Source organism: Lactuca sativa, chromosome 7, assembly GCF_002870075.4.
Source record: "Lactuca sativa cultivar Salinas chromosome 7, Lsat_Salinas_v11, whole genome shotgun sequence".
Lineage (NCBI taxonomy): Eukaryota > Viridiplantae > Streptophyta > Magnoliopsida > Asterales > Asteraceae > Lactuca > Lactuca sativa.
The window spans coordinates 70,151,354-70,172,149 of NC_056629.2; the positions used below are offsets into that span (position 1 = coordinate 70,151,354).

Sequence of the window (20,796 nt, forward strand, 5' to 3'; positions counted from 1 at the left end):
AGCAGGTGCATGAGCATTGAAGAGCATAGCAAGGCCAGTTTCAGTGACATGTCGATGTTTCCTTTCAGCTCTTCCATTTTGTTGAGGTGTGTAAGCACATGATATCCGATGATGAGTGCCATTTTCAATAAAAAGAGCGCGAACCCGATGATTGAGAAATTATGTACACCGTCACTTTGAAAAACTTTTAGTTTTGTTGAGAATTACGTTTGAACAAAACTTAAAAATGACTTAATAATCTCATAAACATCGGATTCAGATTTTAACGGATAGAGCCAAGTGAGTCTGGAATAGTTATCCACGAAAATTATGTAATACACGTAACCATTAGTAGACATAATGGGAGCCGGTCCCCATAAATCACAATGAACAAGATCAAGAATGTTTAAAGAGCATTTAGGATTAATATCAAAAGGTAAATGTTTGCTTTTAGAGAGCTGACAAGAAGAACAAATACTAGGTTTGGGTAATAAAGAGGTAACAGACAAATGACCTAAGCTAGACAAAGAAGAAATAACATCAAAATAGACATGACCCAAACGTTTGTGCCAAACTTCAAAAGAAACATGAAGTCTAGATTTAGATAACTTGGATAAAAATGCTCTTTGCCCTTGTTCAAGAATGTAAAGACCTTGATCAACCCTTCCACGAGCTAGAATTTCCTTGGTAAGATGATTCTCAAGTAAAAAAGAAGGATTTTGAAAATAAGATATCAATAGGTAGATCATTGGTAAGTTTGCTAATGGATATCAAATTTTTGGTAAGATGAGGAACGACAAGAACATCTAATAAAGGAATATTATGAAGATTTGAATGTCCAATATGAGTGATAGGCAAAGTGTTACCGTTACCGAAACCAACAAAATCAGCTCCATTGTAGGACTTGGCATCGTGAACATTGGAAGTCGATGGAGTCATGTGAGCAATAGCATCAGAGTCAACATACCAATCCGGAGATGTATCAGAATAGGTGGCACGAAAAGTGGATGCCAAGTTTGCATCAACAGTGGGTGATCGTGTGGCAAATGTATGAAGATCGGGGCATTCGTTTGCAAAATGACCATCTTTCCTGCAAAGTTGGCAGTGAGGAGACTAACATCCATGTCCCCTACCACCATTGTAGCCACCTCTAGAGTGTCGACCACTGTTAAAGGTACCACGATGACCTCTGCCATTTGAAAACCCTCCACGGTTTTGAGTTGCAGTAAATGCAGCTTGTGGAGGAGGTGATGGCGACATAGACTGAATAAATAATTCATGTCCCTCTGCTTGAGAGAGAAAATCTTGGAATGAAGGACGAGGTTTAACAGCCCTTTGGGAAATTGAAAAATGCTCAAAAGAAGGTCCAAGACCACACAAGAACCAGTGGCTTTTATCATAGTCATCTACCGGATATCCAATTGCTGATAATTTCTCACAAATAGACTTGAATTTTCGACCAAATTCAGATACAGAGGAAGTACCTTTCTTCAACTATCTTAGAGATTCACGTAGAGTTTGCATTCGCTCAATAGAATCATGATGATAAGCTTTTTCAAGTGCAGTCCACACATCCATGGTTGTCGACAAACCAAGAACCTCAGCTATTGCTTCTTCAGTAAGAGAGGATTGAATGATGAGAATAGCTTTCTGATCACGTTCTTGCCATTTAACAAAATTCGGGTTTAGGATTGGTACAGGTAGTGGAACCTTACTTGTTGCAGTAGGTGTAACAGTGCGGAGGAGCAAGCGAGGTCCCATCAATGTGATCGGTTAATTTCTGGAAGGATAGTAAAGGAAGGATCTGATTTCTCCAAAGAAGATAGTTGGAGGAAGAGAGTTTAATAGTAAGAATATGGAGAAGGGTGTTTAGGGAGAGGGGGATTGATCATCTCCAGCAGCCATGAAAACGAGAGACAAGAAGAAAAGAAGTCGGCGACAGAGGATCAAGATCTGGCTGATACCATATAAGGTTTAATAACTCTCAACACAAAACCTGGAGAGGATTTGTATTCATTTATATATAAGATACAATTACAAATAGATATACATGTGAAAAGATAAATCACTAAATTGAAATATAAAATACTAAGAGATAACTCCAGCTATATCATTATTGCCACCTATATGATCATCGCTAATATTCATGATGTAAGTATGATCTTTTTGGCAAATTAAAACATGATATATGTATCTCTTTGAAAACAATCTTTCATTTTTCTAATATGACGAGTTTTGCCTTGAAGATCTGGAGTTTTTCCGTAATTGCAGCAAGTTAAATACTTAAATATGATTGTAATATGCATTCAAGTCCCTATGATATCTATTCAAGTTCAAGAAAAATTCAACCTTTTTGAAATATAATTAGAAATATGTTCTTGAATCATATTGAAAATTGCCAAATTGTTGATTATTAACAGGAACGAGAGCACCCCATTGTTCTAATTCACATTAGTTATATAATTGAAGTGTTAGAATTTAAACCAAAGATAAAGACTTTCAAATGTGCTAACTAGATGTGTTGGAAACCTTAATTCTAAACAAGTTTTATGTTGGCATTACGTTTTTATTTTTTTTAAACAATTTTTCTTTGTTTATGCAACTGGTTGTTTTTTGAGTTGATTTATTAAGGGAACCCCACAATATCTTGCCACAAAAAAGGTGGGCTCTTGATGTTTCATAATTGCCACATGGTATTTTAAATATATATGGAAAAATTGGCAGGAGTAACTTTTCAAAACTGGTCAGATTAAATTGATTGATAAAAAATATTTAATTTTAGATTATTGACAAATCCAAGAAATAAGAACTTACTTTTATTTATTTGTTTACCGTAGCATCCTACTTTTAATTCTTGCTTTTATATCATTATATATTAGAACTCTACCAAATTATAGCAATGTCATCTAAATCCAATTACTAAGCAATTTTCATTGCTACAGAGAATTAATTTTTGTTTAATTAAACTAAATATATTGCATTAGGATTCAGTTAACTTCTGTTTTCAGGAAGATAATAAGGGCAAAAGATATGATTTTACAAAGGCAAATGAGTTTTATATGAAGCAAAAAAAAAAAAAAAAAAATGAAACTTGAAAGTTCAACAGAGAAGGAAAAAATGAAACTTGGAAGGACCGTTTATATTATTCAACTTTATCTTTACAATAATATTTGTTAATATTGTAAGATTTTAATTCTCGATTTGGGAGATAAATAGAGAAAGAAAGGAAAAAAAATTATAATAAAGTCTTTGGAGTGTTCTATAATTTTTTGCACAGAGAGCATATCTTCCCAATTATAACAGGTTTGTCGCGCCGCGCCGATACGTCGGAGGGTTAGAGCGGCAAACTTGAAATATGTGATTGATATTGAAACTCAAGATCTCTATTTTATTTCTTTGGGAAATGACACATATGACCTATCAACTTTCTAGGGTTTACCATTTTAGTTACTTAACTTTTTTAATGGTTTTATGAGGGAACGAGTCATTTTTGTCGGATAGATTACGTGCTTTTGACGAAAGTGAAAGGATCATCCAATTACCCCTTTGGCACATGGACATTTGTTAACCAATTTTTCTATATTGACTTTGAGTTTCCCTTACCCTTGAACCCACATCTCTCTCTCTCTCTCTCTCTCTCTCTCTCTCAAATTCTTCCCGTCACCATCTATCTGTTTCGTTGCGTTTGTAAATATCATCTATTAGTTAACAATTCGAGTTTGTTGTTTTAGTTCTCAGTAATCGCATTCTAGGGAAAATTTCTCTACAAATCTATTTACTGGTTCCCTCCCATCTTCTGGTCTCATTAGTACCACGACCATAAAACCCCCAAATAATGTTCATTACAGCTTCCTAGATTTCTGATGTGGGTTTCAAACTGTAATATCTGGATGTACTCCAAAGCTTGATCAAGGTGTCAAGCTTTCCCTGAAATCGTTAAAACCCCCAAATAATGTTCGGTTTTTAAGGAAATTATGTATTCTTTTACATTGATTCAAAGTGTATGAATCCTTCTGCAATGGCTTTAGCACCAGCAGAAGATTCAAGAACAACAAGGAAGGTTTCTTCGTTTGGTTGTAATCCATGGTTTCTCATATGTTCAAACATTTCCAATCCATCATCTCCTAATATGTTTGATGCATACCTGTTTTTTATCAGATGCAAAGTATCCATTGTTTTGTCAGATGTCGAACATTCGACGTGCGTCTACCATGCTTCCATACTTGCTGCACATGTATATTACGTTGTGAGTCATTTCGATTTCACCTTTGTAACTCAATCTCAAGAAGTAGTCATGGACTTTTTTAGCATCCTCAAGTCTTATGATAACTTATTACTCATTATCCAAATGGTGATGTTAACCCAATTTGGTTTCATTCTATCTTGTGGGAGATTTTTGGTGATGTGGACCATTTTAGCCTCAAGGAAGTACATGATACATAAAAGGATGAAAAAAGATTTGGAGCTATTTGTAAATTTCTCTACAAATCAATTTACTGGATGGCATTGTTAATGAGGTCTTGAAGGTTTTCCCGAATTACGTGGTTAAGGTTTTTCCATATTTAAGACAAATCAACGATTGTGTTTTTCCGGATTTTGTACTCAAATTCCGATTAAATTTCTCCCAGAATAATGTTACCGGAATTGATTGTGTGAAACGCTGAAGGAGACAAGATGAGGAAGTTTGGCTTATTTGACTTTTAAGTTTGACTATTATGCCGGCGTGGCTTTTAAAATTAGTAAAATCAATTTTTATATGTGCCATGTGGCATATCTACCTGTTAGTTTAGGTAACAGGACTAAAAAGACAGGTTGCTCACAACTTTGTTCTCTTATAAAGCTACAAAATAGTTAAGTGACTAAGAAGGTAAACCCTAGAAGGTTGATAGGACATTTGTGTCATTTCCCTTTATTTTTAATCTCAACGGATCTATTTTATTTTAATTTTTCAATCCTGCAGCAAAGATTTGTCATCGCAATCCTTACTTATTTTTGAGTCCTCACTTGTTTCAACATATATATATATATATATATATATATATATATATATATATATATATATATATATATATATATATATATTACTATAAATTTTAAATACATTTTTAAATGTATAAAAATATTTTTATTAATACACATATATTTTTAAAAATATATATACTTTTATTTAGTATTTATAGATATTTGAAAGCCTACATATTCCTTTAAAAACATATTAATATATTAAAAATGTTTTTATTTTTATTTAGTAGGTATAAATATATAATTATTTCATACACAAATATATTGTATATATACATAAATATAAAAATACATATTTATAAGGTTTATAATGTATAAAAGATATAATTATATGTATTTATACTTAATATTAAGTATAAATATGTACTTATTACATATTCATACTGAGTAATATGTACAAATACATATAATTATGTCATTTTTACAATATAAACCTTATAAATAGATATTTTTATATTTATATGTATAAAATATTTTTTTATATGAAATACATATATATTTATACCTACTTAATATAAATAAATATATTTTTAATATATAAATATGTTTCTAATGGTGTACTTTAGCTTTTAGATATATAAAAATACTAAATAGAAGTAAATATATTTTTTAATACTAAATACAGATAAATATATTTTAAAATCTATTAAAATATTTTTTTATATATTTAAAAACATATTAAACATAATAATAATAATAATAATAATAATAATAATAATAATAATAATAATAATAATAACATTCAAAGTAAGGGTAATTCCAAATATTTTTGAAAAATGAAGGGTTTTATTGGCATCGGGTAACTAGTAGGTTACATGGAAAACCACTAAAATGGTATAAATGAACAAATTAAAAAAAACATTCGACTTTAGTTGATCTAAAACACGTTTAAGGTTAAAACCGATATTTTTGTGAAAACATATGGGCTTTTATGTCATTTGCCCTTTAAAAAAAATAAAAAAAAATAAAAAAAAACAAAAAAGAACACTAGTACCTTCAAATATGTAGTAAAGATATTAAAATACGAAAAATTGAAAAAAATAATTTTTTAAAAAAGAACGAAAAAAATCAAAACAAAAATCAAAAAACGTTAAATCGAGCATATATCTATTTAAAAAAAATGATTTTTTAATGAAAAATTAAAAAAATAAGTTAGGGACCAAATACGCAAATTACCCTAAACAATAGGACTATTCATGTAATTTAGTCTAAAAATTAAGTAAGAGAAAGATATACGTGAAATTTATAAAATCTTAAACGTAAATCAAAATAGAAGTTGAATTACAGGAACGTTGGGCAATTATATATATATATATATATATATATATATATATATATATATATATATATATATATATATATATATATATATATATATATATATATATATATATATATATATATATATATAACAAAATGACTTAGGATGGTGAGTTTGGTTACCCAAGCTTATATACCATTAATGGTATATTCACTTTTCCATATATATATATATATATATATATATATATATATATATATATATATATATATATATATATATATATATATATATATATTGAAAAGTGAATATTCCCTTGATAATATATAAACTTAGATACGCAAACCCACCATAATACGTCGTTTTTCTTGATATATTCATTATAATATTCTTAAACTTCAATCTTTAACTTTATTTACTTTCAAGATTTTTGAAATTTCACTATTATCATTCTCTTACATCACATCTTTTTGCTGAATATCTTATATATATATATATATATATATATATATATATATATATATATATATATATATATATATATATATATAATAGTTGAAAATAAAAATTATGTAAGAGGAAGATAATAATGAAATTTTAAAAATTTTGAAATTAAATCAAGTTAGAGATTGAAGTTTAAGAAAATTATAATGAATATATCAAACAAAACGATGTATTATGTTGTCTTTGAGTACCTAAGCTTATATACCCTTAAGGGTATATTCACTGTTCCCATATATATATATATATATATATATATATATATATATATATATATATATATATATATATATATATATATATATATATATATATATATATATATATATATATATAACTAAAGGTGGAGCGTTAGATCAAAATAAACTCCTTAAGGGCATAATCGTCATCTTACCAATCTCATTTAATGTTTATTTTTTTGTGTTATAGGAAATATTAATAAAAATATCTAAAAATTAACATAATAAATCAAATTTTCGCATTCTTTTATCAAAAATAATTTTTGATTCTTTTTTTAAAAAGGCAAATTTTTTAATTTTTTAGAAGAAATGATTTTTTTTAAAATTAGAAATTTAAATAGAACAAAAAATTAAAAAAAAAACCTAGAATATTTTACAAAAACAGGAATAATTAAAAAAAACTGTAATTTTTTTAACCTGAAAAATTAACATTTCAGGTGCATATAAGCATGTTTTTTCAAGTGCATATATGCATATTTTTTATACTATAATGTTTGTAAGTAAATAAAAAAAACTCATTTTTCTTTACTAATCTATAAATACAATTATTTAAGAATTTTATTCGATACATAATAAAATAAAATATAAAAAATTAAAAAAAAATTATCATTTTCACATCTTCAATATTTTTCACGAATTGGTCCTTTTCGTGTCAAGATTTCTATATTTTTTTCAATTTATCATTTGCACATCTTCAATATTTTCCACAAATCCTTCTAAATCTACAGAAAAAATTAAATTTTTTTTTTATTAATGCAAGATCACTCACAAAAATATGTATGATTATATCATGTAAGATACGTATATGATTATATCATGTAAGATTCACATTTGATTATATAATGTGATATTCACATGTGATGATATCTTTTAAGATTTAAATGTAAAATTCACAAGAAATTTTAAAAAATAATCAACAAAGAATACTCACACAAAATGTACGTGTATATATACGTAATTCATATGTGATTCACTTGTGATTTACATGTGATTCACTTGCGAATTTATATGTGAATCACATCTGATTCATATGTGAATTACATGTAATTCATATATGAATTATCAGTGATTTTCATGTGAATCACATGTGATTCACTTGTGATTTACATGTCAATCACATGTGATTCATATGTGATTTACATGTGAATCACATTTAATTCATATGTGATTCACTTGTGATTTACATATAAATTACATGTGATTCATATGTGAATTACATGTGATTCATATATAAATTATCTGTGACTTACATGTGAATCACATGTAATTCATATGTGATTCATTTGTGATTTACATGTGAATCACATGGTATTCACATGTGAATTACTTGTAATTTACATATAAATTACATGTGATTCTTATATGAATTACATGTGATTCATATATGAATTACATGTGATTCATATATGAATTACCTGTGATTTACATGTGAATCACATGTAATTCATATGTGACTCGCTTGTACTTTATGTAACCAAATAGACAACTATTTATCCCAAGTTGTTTCTAAGCTCCTAGAGTACGACAAACAAATATAACAAAAAAAGTGTGATTTAAAAAAAAACATATATTGTATACGGAAAACGGTTAGAAGGGACATCTTTTTTAATGCAAAATGTCCATTAAGCATCTCTTTTTAATAACAAAATATCTATTAAGTATGCAATGTAACCACCTGCCGTCATTAGATTTTCAAATTAGTTAAGTTCCAAATGTTTATTTATAGAGATAATAATAAAAATAAAAATAAAAATAAAATAAAAAAAAAAAAAACCCTTAGGTAATTGATCAATTTATATAAAAAAACTTACTGTTTATCCCATGGAGATTATTGATCGATTTATTAAAAAAAAAGGATGTGTGCATCTAATAAGTTAATAACCTTATAATCTTTATATATATTTGTTTAAAATAAAGTTTAAAAATTGTATGAAGATATGGAAGGGGAAGAAAACTGACTTACCAATAACTAACAACTCCTGAAATGCACAAGATAAGTCGATCAGAATTGCATGACTGAAAATCACAACATTTCATATTGTCAAAGTGAAACCAAGAGTTTATAATTTATTTATAGAATAAATAATTTAAATAGAATAAGGACTTTGAAATCATAAACAAAAAAAACCTTTCAAACAGCTTAAAACATTCATTAACTATTACCGGCACTTGAGACATAGGATTTATAGCAGCATAAAAGAAGAGCAATATATTTGCAATCTTTTACTAATAATATCAAATATGTAACCTTATACTTTGTCAGTGCTCTCCGATTTTTCCCATACTCATCTTTTACTGCTTTTGCTATTTGTGTACACAATTTTATGAAATAAAAACCATGATAAATATAATCAAATTTTACAGCTTCATACACAATTAACAGATGAATAAACTCACGTATGCAGTATCAAATACTTCAATTCATCCTACACAAAAGATTAAAACTCCTCAAAACCAGAAACAACTAGCTAAAATCAAAAGAAAAATGAAACTTACAAACATTGTAGGCATGGAAATGAGCAACTGAGTTTCGTTTGAGTTGGAATCAATATTCGTTCTCTTCTGATTAACGGAAGTTCATTGCAGAATGGAGCTCAAGTTGCTATGAAATTGTTTATGTTAAGACCTTTTCACTTCTAAATTTCTGAATTTATTTCTATGTAACTTGAAAAAAGAGAAACATAACAAGTCGTGATTGAAAAACTAAATACAAGCTTCAATAAACTAGCTCAAAAACCAAAACTTACATTGATTTTCGACAATTTATCTCCTCTCATAAGTGATTCCCTTAGATGCCTCTTTTGCCAATTTGGAATTCATTTATGTAATCGTCAATTCTGATTCACCATATATGTAATCGTCGGCCAATCTCCGTCGTTATTAGGCATCCGACTCACCGGAAACATGTATTTGGTCAAATCAGATGTCGACGATCTGGAGACCATGGAATACGGATGGTCGGAGGCGATGACAACGGAGAGAGAGAGAGAGAGAGAGAGAGAGAGAGAGAGAGAGAGAGAGAGAGAGAGAGAGAACGATAGACGAGACGAAGGAAGAGAATATAGGTATAGGGTTTGATCACGTATTCAATTTGATCAGAGAATGACTAAATTATGTTATCCTAAAATGCCCTTGATTCATATTAATATCATACCCCCGTCTATTATTTTTTCTAAATATTTACAAAAATGCCACAGAGGATCTTAGCCTTTCATTATTTTGATCTAATGAACCTTGCTTAATTCTCGGGTTCTCATGAATATATAGGTTCTCAAATGATCCTCCCTATATAGGGTTAGGTTCATGTGAGACCACTATATTTTGTGAGACAGGAAGACCAAATCTTGACCACTCATCTTGAATAATCAAAGGCTAATATTAAATCAGATTAAACCATAAGGAGTATAAAGCAGGCGGTGGCATTTTTGTAAATAAATGGAACTTTGGGATTAGAATAAGACACAGAGGGGCAGGAATGGAATTTTACGTTCTTTTCCATTCAACTCACAAAAAACACTCGGTGTTCTTCCTGAAACCCTAGATACGAACACTAAAACCATTTGATCCAAATCTCGATCATCGACATCTTCTGCTTCGTTCACAAATTGTTTCAGATTACTCATAAATCTAAGTTGATCTTCTAATTCGAGCTCATTATTCTCATTCTACTTGAAATTCATCTTCCTCCTCAAGGCATCCCTCCCGATTTCATTTTGTTCGACAAATCTTCCATAATACATTGTGGTTTCGTCAATCTGAAGCGATTTCCGATCCAAATGTTGTTTAAGATTACATTTTGTTTCCCAAATCTCTCGATAAAAACCCAATCTCTAGAAAACTCCTAAGCTCGTATATACCTAAGCTCGATCGAGAATACATTTGTTTCCGATAAAAATCATTTCCCAAATATCTTGAGAAAAGCCCTATGAAACTGATTTAAAAATCTTCATCTGATTCAAAAAAATCAAATTTATCCCTTTTGGGTTAGATTTTAGATTTTGATTTTGATTATGAAGCTAGCGATTCTGATTAGGATCATCAAAAATGGATCGTTCAACATAATCTGGTAATATACAACTAATATGTCTTTTAGTTTGTTTTTTTATACGATTTTGTTTTCTATGAATCCATGGATTAAGTTTGAATCACTTGTAAAAACATAGTATTTGTATTAAAGTTTGATTTTTGTTGTTGAAATAATACTAGTGTTATTATATTTGTTCTAATTCACGAAATTGTTTACTGTAGCAATGGAATTGATTACTGCAACAAAGGTTGGTGAAATATTCACTTAGGAACATAGGTTTTATGGATAACAAAAATCTTGAAATATTGTGTTGCATGTATTTTGCAAAGCTTTATACACATACTATACATAATCTCAAGATGGAAATATCTGAAGAAACAAAGGAATGGAGAAATTCCATTATAACAACTTTGATCATCATCATTTTATGCATTCCTCATGTCATTCTCATACTGAATGTGAGTACCTAGTTAACATTGGATAAATCACAGGTGGACTATCAATTAATATTTTTACTGATAATAACAATATGTAATTGAACACATGTGATCATTTTACAAAGATTAAAGTTACATATTGGTTATATTGGTTAATAAATGAAAGTCTGTTGCCATAATGGCTAAATAGTAAAGTACAATGTCTATATTAGTAGCAAGAGTAAAATATGTTACTATTTTATGTAATTTTAAGTATTATGATATAACAATCTTATGGTTTCATAATTGATATGCTAGGTATTCTGATAAGATAAACCATATGTACTTCATAACTTGATTTTTTGTTGATTTTATTTAGATGATATAGGATTTTTTACACATTGAAGTCTAATTGTTTATCATTTTTTATAGCATATAATAAAAGTTTATAGTTTATAATGCCAATCTTATGGAATGTTTGTGTTAACATTAATGTAACACATGTGATCATTTTATAGAGGTTCTATATATTTATTATATTGGTTAATCAATAAAAGTACGTTGTTATAATGGGTAAAAAGTAAAGTACAATGTTTATATTAATAGCAAGAGTAAATCATGTTGATGTTTTCTGTAATTCTAGGCATTATGATATGACATGCTTATTTTTCATAGATTATATTCTAGGAAATTCTTGGTATTATGATTTTACGTGTTTTGGAATGTTTCAACAGTTTGAACTTTATTATAAATTTTGTATAATATATAATAAAAATGATTCGTTAAAAAACCAAATATAGTTATAAAACATTATTAATATTAGTATCAAAGTTAAAGTATGTTGATATTTTATATAACTCTATGTATTCTAATATTACATGCGTATGGTTCATTCTTGATAATCTATGTATTCTGATAAGATAAATTGTATTTTGATATGACATGCTTATGGTTCATAGATGATATTCTAGGAAATTATAGGTATTCTAGTTTTACATGTTTTAGAATGTTGCAACAGTTTGAACTTTATCAAAAATTTCATATACTATATAATAAAATTAATTAGTTAGAAAAACAGAATATAGTTATACTATATTGTCTATGTTCGTATCAAAGCTAAAGTGTGTTACTATTTTTCGTAATTCTATGTATTATAATGTGACATGCTTATGGTTCATTCTTGATATTCTATGTATTTTGATATGATAAATTATACGTTACTTCATAAATGATTATTTTTTCTGCGTATTCTAATTTCATTTGATATTCTAAGTTATATTTACTTTTTAGGAATATCAAAAACGTTAGAAAATGTGTTCAAAATAGTTTTAGTTAGAAAAGAGAATATGGAAGAAATTATTTCTAATTATGTATCTATGTTTCCAAATGAAAATAGAACAAAAGTATGACAAAGAAGTTCAATGACTTATTTTCAGGTACTATGTTTTCAAGTACCAATAATCCAGAAAATGAAAAAGAGCGGGTTGGAGTTAAAGAAACTCAAAAACAAGGAACATGGAAATGACTGAAAGCTGAAGATGGCGACCAAGTGAATAATTTTGATTTTGTTGATGTAGGTTGATGAAATAAAGAATTGAAACAAGAGATGCACTGGAAACGAGTGAAAAATAGAATTGTTGCAAATTTGGAAGTTTGAAAATATGGTTATGTAACATGAAAGCATTTTCTGTTGTTATGTTTTTTTTTGAATAAATTAGATATTAATGATTGCTTAATGTTTTGTAAATCAGTTGGTATGGTTGATTATATGATGACTGTTTAATTCTATGTTTGGTAATATGATAACTGCTAAATGGAATGGTTGGAAATATGATTAGTCCTAATGTACATGTATATTGTTCTAAAATAAATAATATATATGTTGTGTGTGTGTGTGTGTATATATATATATATATATATATATATATATATATATATATAGATTGTTCCTACATAATAATATTATAGACTAACTGCTAACATGTATAAAATTAGAATATTCTGAAAGAATAAAATATGTTGTATGTTCATATAGAATATTTTTACAAAATAATGTTATAGTTTGAGTGGTAACATGTATAGAACTATAATATTAAAATTAGAATATTCTAATTTGTAAATATTGATTTGTTTTAAGTTGATTATTATGAATATTCTGATTTTCTTTAATTACTTGATATTATACTTATTATGATTTATTTTTTATTTAATTATTCTGATTTTTATGATATCATTTAATAAGTTATATTCATATAGAATAATGTTATAGGTTGGATATTAACATGTATAGAAGTAGAATATTCTAAAAGAACAATATACATGTTGAATGTACATATAGAATATTCTTGTAGAATAATGTTATAGGTTGAGTACTAACATGAATAGAACTATAATATTATAATTAGAATACTCTGATTTGCAAAACGTGATTTATTTTAAGTTGATTATTCTGAGTATTATGATTTCGATTAAATTTATATGTACTGTTAATAAGACGTAATTAATGCGTATATATAGAATATTCTAATAGAACAATTTTGTACTTTGTCAGTTCATGTAGAATAATATGCATAATGTTCTAGGATAATTTAAGTTATATGTAAAATATTATAATATTATGAAATTATATGGACTATTCTGATATTCAAGTGTGATATTCTAAATTGTGTTATAACATTTAAAATGAAACTATATTACATAAGATTCTAATATTATATTCAATATTCTGAATAAACATAACATTCTAACAGAATAATTTAATTAGGTTGTCTATATTTAAGTTACAACTTAATATTCTTATAGAATAATGTTATAGGCTGTTTGTATATGTAGAACATTCTAAATAGAATGTAACACTAAACGATTAAATGAACATTAAATATCGAACCCGAATATTACAATATATATGTAAGAAAATTAAAATAATGCACAGTTCATTTTTAAATACCAATGTAAAAGTAAAAACATAGAATATAGTGTTATCATTTTATTTAATTACCTCAAATACATCACTTGAAACCAAACAAAAAAAAAATATAAGCAAATTTACAACATCCCACTACATAGAATGAGACTCACCAATAAATTATTATTGAGCCACATTCTCTACAGTTTCATTCAAGACTTACCTAAAAAGTTGTAATGATAGAAAAACATGAAAGTTTTAGCTAATTTCATAACTATATGTACCACTTTACACTGTGAAAGGGGTTTGATGAGTATTAAGATATATATCTACTGCAATAACAATGTTTAAAGTTGCACAATTGTAGAGAACAATTTCATTAAGAAAGAAATAAAGAGAGTGCAAGGAGTAAATTAAACCAACATCCTCATTATAGATTTTGATTCTAAAGATGAATCAGGTCCTCATCATCCATCAACTTCTAAGCCACTTTAACTCTTTATGGACCAAGCACCATTGAAACCAACATGTCAATATGCTTCTTGAAGTTCTCATCATTAATTAATGGTGGTAAGATATGGATGATAGGCTTCTTCTACCATTTTCACTGAACATTTGCATCAATGACAGTTGTATATCCTTCAATCACTGACAAAAAGAATAAGTACACCAGTCATCACTAAGTTAAGAAAAATCATCTTGGAATTTGGGGTCAATATCATTAAGTGGGAAGGAAGGAGTGATCTATTAGACTCTACATCAAACTCTTTATTCATTCAGGACTTTTATCAAACAGGTAGAGTGCATGTATAATGTAAGAGAATTGGCTCAAGAACAATAATAGTTTTGTATATACCTCATTGATTTTATAGAATGAGCACAAAATAACTAGAAGATACATTGTTTTTGCTTGCTTATCTTCATTTAATATGTGCTCGAATGCACAGAAAAAACCAAAAGCTTGAAATTGATAATCGATGGCTGAAATCAAATACTTGAAATGATAATAGATTTAAGATAAGGTTAAATTGATAAAACACCTAGTTTGAGAGTAAAACTCGAAGCATCAATCAGATGGAAATCGATATCAGTTGATGATTGATTACAAATGTTGATGAATGGCTAAAAATCGTTGATCTAAAATTAAATTGAAGCTTGAAGTTGTTGAATATCATACTTTTAGTTACGATTCCATTAAATGAAGGGGGGCAACTTTCTATGAAGGATTGGTAAAACTTGGTTGCAATTGAGAAATCATCAACCAACAAAGGGGGGGGGTGACTTCTCTATTACGATCAATGTCTTGGTAGATGAATCGAAGCAGATGAACTCGTAAATCACAAAATTGTAGATGTAGAAGAATGTAGAACATGATTGACCAAAGTCACTCAGATTATCAATTGTAGATGTAGAAGAATGAAGAACATGAACTCGAAAAAAATAACGAATTTAAAAGCTAGGATTTAGCATTGTTCGATCAATGTTAAACTAAAATCGATTATTGGTTGAAAGAATATAAGATTAGAGATAGAAGATCAACCTGATTGAATTGAAGAATAGGGAATGTTGATCCAACGAATATCTTGGTAGAAGAATCGAAGCAGATGATATGATTTCTTGATGACATGAAGATGACGCTAACAATATATCATATTTGAATTTAACCTAGTGACTAATCTACCCCTAATTAACTAATCAGTTAGATTAATTAGTGTTAATTCGTTTTTCTTATGAGCCACAAGATCAGTTTTGATCGAAGGCTAAGATTTGGTCCCCATATCTCACAAAATATAGGTGGTCTTAAATGAACCTCTACCTATATATATATATATATATATATATATATATATATATATATATATATATATATATATATATATATGTAGGTTCAAATGTGGATTGACATCTATTGTGTGGACGTGTGGATAATGCTATTCTATGAGAATTACAAAGAAAATATGTTGTTTGATAATATGAATACATTCAATCTTATATAATTATTTTAATTATTAAGCATTTTCACTAATTAACTCGTCTATAAGGTTATTATACATTTTTTTAAATTGTTCTCATTCTGTCATAATATTATCAGGATGTTTATTGAGTTGTATTCTGTAAGAGTTAAAATAAATAAAAAACGATGAATGAGAACAAAAATGAATTAGACTTGGTGAGAATGTTATCAGGATGTTTATTGAGTCGTATTCTTTTAGCAATTTTCATAAAATAACATTATCCACACGTCCACACAATAGTTGTCCATCCACATTATAACCTAGCTATATATATATATATATATATATATATATATATATATATATATATATATATATATATATATATATATATATATATATATATATATATATATAGTTTTGAATGATTTTATTTTAATACTTATGATTTTTTTTAGTGTGTATGTCTTATTGTTGATTTACTTTACTTCATCTCACGCCTTAACCTTTCTTTTGTTATTACTATTAGCTCATTCCTAGTTTAGGCTAAATTAAATAAGGTAGCCCACTATCATAATTGCTTAAAATTGGAGATATTCATGCCCTAAGGTATGTCGGTATACCACAATCACTTTCTTAAGGAATAGTTTGAGGCCCTGTCTAACAATAATTAATTATCTTATTCTATTTAGCATTTAATAAAATCAAAAATATAATTTATCATAGTTTATAAAATACAATATAAAATAACATCTTGATAAACTATCTTCTAAATTAAAAATGAACTTAAAAGCTAGTTTGCCAAAGCTAAGCCTAAGACCGGTTAGAAATGAACGAATATTTGCTAATAAACGGTTATGTGCTATGAAAGCAGTGGACATTGTCAAATCAACGACATTTTTTTGGGTTAAACATAGAAGTGGTAAAAGAGACCTAAACCGGACGGATTGGAATATCTTCCCCGTTCAAATCACTGTAACTTTCATTTAGTTTTTGTGCTGTTCTCTTGTTTTCTACTTTTACTCCTAGCTCCTTGCTAGGCGTGCTTCGCTTTTTTCTTTTTATATATATATATATATATATATATATATATATATATATATATTTCTCGTTTGTCGGTTAAAAAAAAGAGCGGTTAGAAAGCAAGTATAATAAACAATTTGATAGACCAATAACAAATAAAAAAATTGAAAACAAAAATAAAAGAATGTTGTTGAAACTTGAAGTTGAAATGAAAAACTAAGAAGTCTTAATCCTAGAGTGTGTGATGTAGTTGTTAAAGCAACGGCCAAATTAGTGATGGGCCACCTTCAAATCATTCAATTTGATGCGACTTAATATACTAATTTTTCTTTTAAAAAATCCTATATATAAGAAAGAAGGAACTTTAAAGGCATCTTAGGCAATTTCGGAGTACTTATTATACAACTATTATGGCAGTGACATGGTAGCAATCACACGCTGTTTAACTATTTTTGTAGATGTGTGAGATTACGTCGTGTGTATTTGTGATTTCCACGGTCCAACATCAGGATGTGTGAAGGAAACAATAAACACATCTTTACCTTATCTTAATATCTTAATTTCATATTCAAACAATAGAAAGAAAGTTGTCTTTTTAGAATATTATATTTACTTTTTTGTATATATTTAAACAAGAGTAAATTACCCGAATGGTCCCTATGGTTTGGGTTATATGGTTTGGGTTAATTTACACGTTTGGTCCCTAACTTATTTTTTTAACTCGGAAGGTCCCTATTGTTTGTTTTTGTTACACACTTGGTCCCCAGTGTTTGTTTTTGTTACACGCCTGGTCCCTGTTTTACCTAAAAATACTATTATTTAAATAGAGAAAAATACTTAGGTGGATAAGATAAGATGAGAGGGGTGGAATTGGGGGTGTGGTTATTTAAATAAATAAATAAATCAAGGGAAAAATAGTATTTTTAAGTAATACAGGGACCAAGCGCGTAACAAAAACAAACAGTAGGGACCTTCCGAGTTAAAAAAATTAGTTAGGGACCAAACACGCAAATTACCCTAAACCATAAGGACCATTCGTGTAATTTACTCTTTAAACAATTTGTTGCCATCTTAATGACCAATCGATTATTCCGAAACCAAAACACAATTTTTTATACCGATTTTTTCAGATCATAGTAAAAAAATATACAAGAATATGATGTAAAATGAAATTTGGTGTTGGTTTATGGATGCCCTAAGAGGCTCTTTGGTAGCCCTCAAAATTTCAATTAGGTTAGTTTTTTTTAGATTTGGAGTGTTTGATAGTCTCTTAATTTGCAAGAGAATGATTTGTATCCGAATAAAATAAATAAATAAGTTCTTGAAATGTCTTAATTTTTCAGCAAACATCTTTCTCTTTTCTTTTTCTATTTCACACCAACGTCTCCCTTTTTCCTCTCACTACCCTTTCAAGATCTTAAAAATTCAAATGTCAAGAGTTCTCCCCAAATAACCTCTAAATTTTAAGAAATTACCCCAACCACATTGTCCCTTCGTCGCTCTTTCAAGTTCTCCCACCACCATTGCCCTCGTGCTCTTTCTTTCCTTTTTGATATGTTAATTTCCTCTTTGATATGTTAGATTGTCATGCTAACAATGATACAAAGCATTTAAAGTTAATAAATACACAGAAAATAAGTATGTAGAGTACTAGGTTACAAAGCATTTAATGTTAATAAATACATAGAAACCAAACACGTAATGCTAGTGTTCAAAAAATTACAGAGGTTAAAGAAAAGATTAAAAAAAAAACCCTACAGGATGCAACAAAATAAACATCTTTATGGAAAGAGATTTTGCTTTTTATCATAGTAGATTTTTACATTTACATTTTTACCTTAATAAAAGTTTTGGTCTAATAGTTTTATCATTCATAATTTTAAAGTTAAATTGTTGATATTTTATAAGATGCGATTTAGACCCTTATTATATTTTAAAGTTATGTTTTTTGTATCTTACATATATATATTTTTTTAGTTTTAGTTTTTATTAACTGTAAAAGAGTTTCCTTGCGCAATTCAGAGAGAGTGATGACTTATATACTAGTTATAATCTACCTGGCTTTAACAGCTATTTCTAAATGATGTGTGAGTCTTGGACTAAAAATGTTTAAAGACAATGAAATATGGCCAAAAGTATAAAAAAGAAAAGATTTTTTTTTTGTACAGAATCCAAAAAGTGAGTACAGGACCGGAACTGTAATTTACTTATCCTTTAAATACACTCAAATGTTTTAATACCCTCACAACTATTCAGAACCAAACAAAAGGTTGAATTCAAGACAATGGCACAAAAAAGGTACTCATATCTCTCTCATGCTTCGAAAATATAAAGGGAAATTCTGTTAATATATCTTTGAAATCTATTTGCATATGCTTGAAATCTTTTGATTGCCACATCAAAAAATATCTTTATGGATTCTATCCTTTAAAATTATCTTATTCACACATTAAAATTTTCCAAAAGTGATTCTATCTAATTGATAGCTATATAAGTTTTATTTTTTTATATTTTTATTACGGTTAACATTGTATGTGAAGTGAACACTAATTATTTAAATTGTTCGAAATTACCAATAAAAATCCAAATAGTTGTGTAGAAAGGGACTTATATTTTTGTTTTTGATCCTTTATAATTATACATTTTTGGCACATGTCTAAACTTTTATTATAATTATGGTTAAAACTTTTTTAGTCAATTTTTTTTCTATAATCGTCGTCTTCTTCAACTCTTCAGGATTGCTGTTGTTACCGGTGGAAACAAAGGCCTTGGTTTAGAAATATGCAAGCAATTGGCTAAAGAAGTCGTGGTGGTGTTAACTGCAAGAGACGAAAAGAGGGGCACCCATGCTGTCGACGAATTGCACTCCTATGGTTTATTGGATGTAGTCTTTCATCAGCTAGATGTCACAAATCCAGAGAGTATTGCTTCTTTGGCGAATTTTATTGACACTCGGTTTGGAAAACTCGATATTTTGGTAACATTTCTGAAACTCCGTTTTTTGCTTTACTATTAACTACTTCTAGGAAGTAGATTCGAGTTTTGTTCAAACTTATATGTATTAACATTTGGTGTCGCTTGATTTGTATGTATTATATCCGATATAGATGTATGTTTTACAACATGTAGATTAATGGAACAGGTGAACAATGCTGGAATTATTACTAATAACGTTGACGGGGAATTCTTTTGGAATCTTAACCTTCTAAGTAAGGTAAGACGTGTTTGGTTTATTAAAATTTAAACCATGCTTTTGTTAGCATTTTATTGATCATTTGAAAAGATCAAAGTTGAAAGACTTCTTAATTTCCACATTTTTATCATCTAATATGGAATTGCATGTTTGTATTACCAAGATAGGCAATGAAAGATTTTATTAATTATATTGGTTTCATGATTATTTACTTGACAATCAATTTACAACTTTGTAAATGATTGCGATCTTTTGTAGAAAATTGGTGAAAAGGC

General features: G+C 28.1%; 1 protein-coding gene and 1 long non-coding RNA gene across 3 annotated transcripts in view; one reads left to right on the top strand and one right to left on the bottom strand.

The window, feature by feature from the left end:
- Window positions 1-9,196: 9,196 nt before the first annotated feature.
- Window positions 9,197-9,990, bottom strand: LOC111881662 (uncharacterized). 2 transcript variants are annotated; one of them, XR_002846913.3, is made up of 3 exons: window positions 9,750-9,990; window positions 9,499-9,666; window positions 9,197-9,428 (listed from the first exon to the last, which is right to left on the bottom strand). It is a non-coding gene; the product is annotated as an uncharacterized LOC111881662 (long non-coding RNA). The 2 variants fall into 2 exon arrangements; XR_008224949.1 differs by having other exon boundaries at window positions 9,499-9,990.
- Window positions 9,991-19,579: 9,589 nt separating this feature from the next.
- Window positions 19,580-20,796, top strand: part of LOC111881622 (salutaridine reductase) — a 2,310-nt gene continuing 1,093 nt past the window's right edge. The window contains exons 1-4 of the mRNA XM_023878021.2: window positions 19,580-19,626; window positions 20,065-20,305; window positions 20,471-20,542; window positions 20,780-20,796. The exon at window positions 20,780-20,796 is cut by the window's right edge and continues 193 nt beyond it. Of these exons, the coding sequence (XP_023733789.1) occupies window positions 19,613-19,626; window positions 20,065-20,305; window positions 20,471-20,542; window positions 20,780-20,796 (344 nt within the window). The 5' untranslated portion in view covers window positions 19,580-19,612. The remainder of the gene's footprint in view (window positions 19,627-20,064; window positions 20,306-20,470; window positions 20,543-20,779) is intronic.